We start from the raw sequence: 6,645 nt of genomic DNA, 5'->3' as shown, positions 1-6,645 counted from the left end.
GGGGAGGCACTGGCGTCAGGGAGGCAGCGGCGGCTGGACCATCGTGCCCACACCTCGGGGCGAGGAATCTGAGGTCTGGGTTCGAGTAAAGCCTCCCACAGGGTTGCCACAACGCCGACATGCGATGGCCCAACAAGGGAGTTCAGGCTCGGGGGTCTCTGGGGGGCGCCAATGCTAAAATCCTCACCTGCTCAAAGAGGAAAGGCAGCTCGTGACCGTCCGGGGACAGCCCCTCGGGGCGCAGAGGTCCGTGCAGACGCAGACACAGTCTCCAACCCGCGTCCGGCGAGTCTTCCAGCGCCGCGGCTTCCTCCGCCGCCAAACTGCGATGGAGAACCGGGCGCTGAGCGAGGCAGCGGCAGCTCCCATCCCCCCAAGGGTTGGGGAGGGACAGGGCCGAGCTTGGGGAGGGGCTTTGGGAGCCGGGCCAGAGCCAAGAGGACCTCGGAGTTGAGCTTTGAACCTCCTCTGCAAACCGCTGGCGGACAGGGGTCCGTCTTAGAACCAGCGAACTTTACTATGCAGGACAAGGGGCAAGCGCTCATAAACGTTTGCTTAAGGACTGACCTCAGTTTAAGATGGGCTAACGGAGAGGTGGGCTGGGGCTGGACATTTACTTCTCAAACCTGGTGAGCACGTCGGCCATGAGAGTCCCCCCAGCCAGGGCTCGCTCCTGGGCCCCTCGCTGCTCGTACAGCGCGAAAGCGTTGCGGCTTCGGGCCAAGCCCAGCCGCCCCACCAGCTCCCGAGCAACCTGGAGGGGAGAGTCAGGCCGCTCAGGGGTCTCGTCAGGTCTGCTGGAGGGGCTGATCCAACTGGAGGGGTCTTTCAGGTCTCAGTCCTGCCACACACACCCCTGATCCAAATGATGACTCTCAGACTCGGGGCAAACCTGGGGCCGGCGCCCCAGGAGAGCTGCGCATAGGAAGCTGAGGGGGAGGGCTGAAGTTACAGGGGGTCTCTCTCTGGTCTTACCTCCGCCGCCGTGGTGTGGGAGTCTATGGCCACCGGGCAGGCACCAGCCCCCGGGCAGTGCACGGTGCACAGCAGCTCTTGCCGTCGGCTCAGCGCGGAAATCTCTGCCAGCGAGGGCACCAGCTCTCGGCCGCGTGTCCGGCCCAGCGCTCTGCGGATGAAGCGCGCATATTCCGCCAGCTCCGAGTCCGGGAGCGCCTGCTCCGTCCTGGGTTAGTGAGAACCCTCAGATCAGGGCTCCGAGGGCTTTCCTTCTCCCCTCCCTCTCTCATTATTATTCTACAGTTTATTTCATCTCGTTGATTCCCTCCCCTCGAACTCTAAGTTCCATGAAGGCAGCGACAGGCTCCTCTGCATCTACCCCTGGTGCCCGGTATGGAGCTGAACGGCTTTTCTAAGGCTCCCGGCGGCTCTCTCCGAACTGCCCCTCCCACTTCCCAAAGTCTCCCTGGTCCTTCTTCCGGTTGAAATCCAGCCGCTTTCCGCTTTCCAACCTAAAAGCCCGGGCGCTGGACTGCATCGGCCCCAAGGAAAAGCACCCTTTTGACTATTCCTCCGCCCAAAGGGGGCGCCTTTTTGCAATTCCTCCGCCTGCAAGTGAGAGGTGACCCTGTAATTCCCAGAAAGCCATTGTACATATCAGCAATCTGGAGCTCGGGCCTGACCTTGGGCAAATCCCTTCCCTCCTTCGGGTTTAAGTTCTTCATCTGACAAACCCTTTCGAAAGGCCTGTCATCCTCCCCCAGCTCTATAGCTCCCTGCCTCGGCCTTGGCCCCCCCGCCCCCCAGCCCTCTCACCTCTCCAGATGTCCCAGGAGATGCCCGCGTACAGCTCCTCCAGGCCGGAAGGTACAACTCATGCAGGTGAGGAGCTGCCAGTACCGTAGGGCCGCGGGGTCTTGGGTAGCCGGGAGCCCGGGGGGGCCCGCGGGGCCCGAGGTCTGCTTAGCCAACTGCAGAAAGAGTTCGTCGCGAAGCGCAGGCAGGTCCCGGCAGGTCTGGAGTACACCCTGCATCAGGGGCCCGGGGCGCCGCGCCCCCTCCAGGGCCTGCAGCGCCAGGAACAGCCGGACCGCCTCCTCACGCAAGGGTGCGTAGCCAGGACCTGCAGGAGGGCGGGGGCGGGGGGACGGTTTGGAGAGGGGACACAGAGCTGAGCCCTGGGAGGAAAGCATGAACCAGGGGAGGTCGGAGGGAGTGTAAGGGGACAGAGGGTGGCAAGGAAGGGAGAGTACGAACGACAGGAAGAGTGAAGGGAAAGCAATGGTCCCCACAGAGCCAAACTCTTAACCCCTGCCTCCCAGGAATCTTCCCTTCTGCTAAAGCTGCACTTCCAGTTATTAAGGTAGAGGGTTAGACGAAAGGACGAAGGTTCTGTAATTGGGCACAGAAAGCCATCACCATGGGCCAGAAAACAGGCTGGACTGGGAGTCAGAAAACCAGGGTTCTGCTCCCCACTCCCCTGACTCCTCTAGCTTTAGGACCGGGCCAGTCACTGATCCCATCTGGCGAGAAACAGCTGGATGACGTGAGCACATTCTCCCAAAGTGGTGGCTTTCCCACTACTTGTCAAGGTAGTATGGCATGGTCTCAAGGGCATAATAAAAGAATAGAAAACAGGGTAAAAACTCATGAAAGAACACCAGTAGTCAGAAAAAAAGGTCAGGGGACTCTTTCCCCCTCCCCACGTGGGAGTCTGGGCTTGTTTCTCAATAAATTTCCACCTTTGCTATTAAAAAAGGGGAAAAAAGGTCAAAGGGGGCCTGTTTTGTGTGTGATGGCTTCCCACCCTGCCACCCTGCCTATCAGTCTGCTCAGCTTCTGGTTTCAGCTTCCTTCTTTAAAAAGTGGGTGGCTGGGTGGGTCCCCTGAGGACTCCTAGGTCTCGGGTGAGGCATTCAGATCCCCCATCCAAGGGACTGGGCCGCTGGCACCACTCACCTGGGGCGCTGACTCCATAGGGCAGGGGCAGAAGTGGGGCATACAGGGCCCCACTGGTGTGCCTCAGAATAGGGTTCCGGCGGTAAATGAGGGCCACGGCCTCTGGATCTCCACAACTCTCCTAGAGGCCAAGGAAAGGGTCATGGTGATGGAGAAGGGGGCTCTCCATGAATCCGGAAAGCTGCTGGGCCCACCACCCTCCTCTTTCTCAACGGAGTCCCCCCTCTCCTACCTGAATGTCCCTGAGCAGCAGCTGGGTGGGGGTCTCCAGTGGCGCCTTGGAGGCGATCACTTCTCGCAGCGCCACCCCCCAGCGCTCAGCTTCAGCCTGACGCGGGGAGCAGAGCCGGACACTATGCTTCCGGCCAGACACGGTCACTAACCACAGACCTGCGGGAGAGAGAGGCCGTGGAGGGCCATCAGGGCCAGCTGGGGCCACTATCCGGGGAGGTAGGGGAATTCTCATAAGGGCTCACCCGTCTCCTTGGGCCTGCGCTCCGGACCGGTCACTGAGCACAGGCTGGTGAGCACGAGGCTGCCCAAGCGCCGCGCCCCCTTCCCGCTGCTGCTGAACTGGTCCAGGGAGTCCCGGGTGAGCACGAACCAGGCCCGGCGCGGGGGTAACCAGGGCCGAGGCCCTCGTCCGCGGGGCTCGCGGTACAACCAACCTGGGGGGAGGGGACCAGCAGGCGAAGACATTATCCCCAGGAGTCTGGGGACTGAGGGGCACCCAGAACGCCTAAGGTGGGTCCTCACCTTTCACCACAACATCCGCATCGTCCTCCAGCGGCCCCTTCTCCGGGATGAGGCTCCGCGTCTCCTCCCAGCTCTGCAGCCTGGGCCAGAGGGGAGGAAGGGTTGGGCGAGGCTGCGGGTCCTGCACCGCGCCTCCAGGGGGCTCCTCAATAGGGGTTCCCCAGACAGCAAGGGGTGCGGAGCCGGGCACCCCTCCCCCAGGCTGTGGGAACTGCTGGGCCGGTCTGACTTCTCACCAAAAATAGCCCGGACCCCCCCTTCCTCCCGGCGCCCCCAGCCGGACCGCCCCCTCGGGACCCCAGCCAAACCACAGCGTCCGGCGTAAGGACTCTCCCTTATTGCACAATCGCGAGAGGGAAGGCGGCGACGATGGGGGTCCTGGGGACGGGCTGGGGTCTCCCGACCGCGGGATGCAGGGGAGGTGCTCACCTGTCTGAGATCGGCCCGCTCCTCACCGGCTGAGTCAGCGTCACGTCCAAGGGGCCCTGGGGAAAGAGGCTCAGGATCAGAGTCCTCCTCTCGGGATGCGCAAGGCTCGGCCCCAGGACAGTGCTGCTCGGGGGATTGAAGAACCCAGGAGCGGTCCTGACTGGGATGGAGCTACCGAAACCGCGGGGCTCGCCCCTCCCACGGTGTCTACAGCACAGCTGGAGCTAAAAGGCCTTGTCAGGGTTACACTTCAAAGGTGCAAGCAGGGGTTTGGTGAGGTGGAGAGAACCCTGGACAGGGAATCAGGAGACCTGGGTTCTGATACCAAGCCTAGCACTAACTGCCCAGGGATGTAAGAGAGGAACCTTGAAGTCCCCTTCCGTCTTTGGGCCTTAGCTTCCCGACCTTTGAAAAGGGAGAGGTGGATGAAATCTCTTTTTGCTCTGGCAGGTTCCAAGTCACCCCCTCCCCCTCATTTTCCCTTGTTGGCTGGGGGGGGGCGGGGCAGGCAGGAAGTGGGCGCAGAGGTGAATGAAGGGAAGAGGGTCCCTTCAGTATAGGGCTTTCTCCAAGAGCTTTTATGCCCTCCCACAGACACCACTGAGACTCAATGTCATCAGAGACCCTGTCCCTTCGCTGGGCTCGGGAAGGGCTGGCCAGGCTGAGGAATGGTACACACTCTCAGGGGGAGATGCCATAGGAGATTTTTCTCCTCCCCCACCCCCCACCCCCCATGCCTTTGAACTTCAACTGTAGACTGGGGTCTGAGAGAGGCCACAAACCCATCCAGGAGCCAGGTCAGGCAGGAGCTGTTCCATCGTCCCATTGCGAGAAGACTGCTAAAGCCAAGAGGGGAAGGTGGGGGAGGGGGGGCCAGGGACACCTGTCCCCAAGCTCCCGGGAGGGGGGTGGAGGTGGAGCGCGAGGGAAGCAATGGCCTGACTCACAGAGCCGACCCTGCCCGGCCTAGAAGCTTGTGGACGCCTGGGTCCTGTGTGTTCCTAAGGCAGAAAGATCCACCCGATTTCTGGAGGGTCTGAAAGGGGCTCCTGGCCACCCCACCACAGAGGGCAGGTGCTGACCACTTAGACCAATTCCCCTAATCGCAGTCCTGTTTCCCTCCCCCCCCCCGCCCCCCTCTATATTTATCCGACCTCCGCCTCCGCCAGGTGCTGGCGCCGGCCCTGGCGGCGGCGCAGCCCGCCCCACCCGGGCACGGAGCCACCGGGCCTGCTGGGGACCCCTGAGCGGGGGATGGGAGCCTGACCCAGGCCATTGCACTGGGAAGTCTGGTTGCCAGTCTGCGGGGGAATCAGAGAGGGAACGTCAGGGAAAGGAAGTCTCCCACACCAGTCAGTGGTGCCTCAGTTTCCCCACGAAGAGATGCGACAGAATCTGGGAGACGGCTGTTCCTCACCATCCCCTCCGGATTCCCAAGGAGGCTCACCAGGGCGGGCCGAGGGTTCTGTCCTGAGGTTAATGACGAAGGGTCCTCGAAGAGTTCTGGCCCCCCCAGTTCCCTCTCCGGGGGGTCCCCGCCACGGACCCTAATCTGAGGAGGCGGTCACCCCTTGCCCAGGTCCCCGAGATGGGAGCTCCCGCATCTAGGCCCAGCGCTTACGACCTCAGAGCGCAGGGAACCCAGGCGTCCGAGCCGCCCAGCCGGCCTCTCCACATTCCTCGGCGCTGGCGGAGGCGGAAGGAGATGGGATGGGACGCGGGCCCGGCGGGGAAGGGAGAGGCAGGGCCAGGTCGGGCCACGCGTGACGCCTGCCTCAGGGCCCCAGCAGGTGGACAGCACCCAGCGCGAGGCCCACAGGCACATCCAAGTCGGCAGGCTCCCGGAGACTCCTGACTCCTAGGCAAAATCCTCTCCCACGCCCGCCTGCCCGGAGCGCGCTGTTTGGCTGGAGTCTGGAGCAGGACCCGGCGTGACGGCCGGCGGTAGGGAGAGGGATTGAGACCAGGCTTCAAACCCCCAGGACTTACCCTCCCGCCGCCCGCTGGACTTGGGGTCCGTAGTTCAAAGGTCTCCTCGTCCTCGTCCTCGTCTCCGTCCCCGCTAAGCTCGCCGTCCCCGTAGTCCCGGTGCAGAAGAGTAAAGCCTCGACGGCAGCAGAGGAGCCACCACAATCCCCCGGGGAGAGGCATCCGGGCGAGCAGCCGGGGGATGGGAGAGCCGGCAGCCGGCGGCCGAGCTGCAGGGGGTCGTAAAACTGGCGGTGCTCCGACCCGAACCGGGGGAAAGATGAGGCGGGTGGAGGGGAAGGGAGAAGGGAACCGGGAGGAGGCAGTGTCTGGCGCTGGGGTACAAGGGGCTGTTAGCTAGAGCCTGCGGGGGGCTCAGTGTCTGGGCCCCCGAAGGGGGAGGGAGGAAAGCGTCCAGAACCCAGGGGGAAAGATGGAGCAATGTCCGGAGCTGGGAAGTAGTGTCCGTTGTAGTGTCCAGCCCTGTGGGGGGCAGTGTCCGGTGCAGAGTCCAAGGTGGGCAGCTGTCCAAGCTCCAGAGAGGGTCGTGTCCGGTAGAGCGTCCGGTGGCCGGGG

General features: G+C 63.1%; 1 protein-coding gene across 2 annotated transcripts in view; it reads right to left on the bottom strand.

Annotated features, from left to right (window-relative positions):
• The window catches only part of PLEKHH3 (pleckstrin homology domain containing, family H (with MyTH4 domain) member 3), an 8,694-nt gene extending 2,055 nt beyond the window's left edge, over positions 1-6,639 (bottom strand). The window contains exons 1-10 of one of the 2 annotated variants that reach the window (XM_005875712.2): positions 6,091-6,639; positions 4,102-4,157; positions 3,673-3,752; positions 3,393-3,584; positions 3,149-3,306; positions 2,917-3,037; positions 1,774-2,080; positions 976-1,183; positions 618-754; positions 188-323 (exon numbers count right to left, since the gene is read on the bottom strand). In XM_005875712.2, coding sequence (XP_005875774.1) covers positions 188-323; positions 618-754; positions 976-1,183; positions 1,774-2,080; positions 2,917-3,037; positions 3,149-3,306; positions 3,393-3,584; positions 3,673-3,752; positions 4,102-4,157; positions 6,091-6,252 — 1,557 coding nt within the window. In that variant the 5' untranslated portion in view covers positions 6,253-6,639. The remainder of the gene's footprint in view (positions 1-187; positions 324-617; positions 755-975; positions 1,184-1,773; positions 2,081-2,916; positions 3,038-3,148; positions 3,307-3,392; positions 3,585-3,672; positions 3,753-4,101; positions 4,158-6,090) is intronic. The other variant, XM_005875713.2, reaches the window with a different exon arrangement.
• Positions 6,640-6,645: the final 6 nt, after the last annotated feature.

Source organism: Myotis brandtii, unplaced genomic scaffold (assembly GCF_000412655.1).
Source record: "Myotis brandtii unplaced genomic scaffold, ASM41265v1 scaffold469, whole genome shotgun sequence".
Lineage (NCBI taxonomy): Eukaryota > Metazoa > Chordata > Mammalia > Chiroptera > Vespertilionidae > Myotis > Myotis brandtii.
Note: the sequence above shows the minus strand (reverse complement) of the source record. Positions and strands in the feature narration are given on the sequence as shown.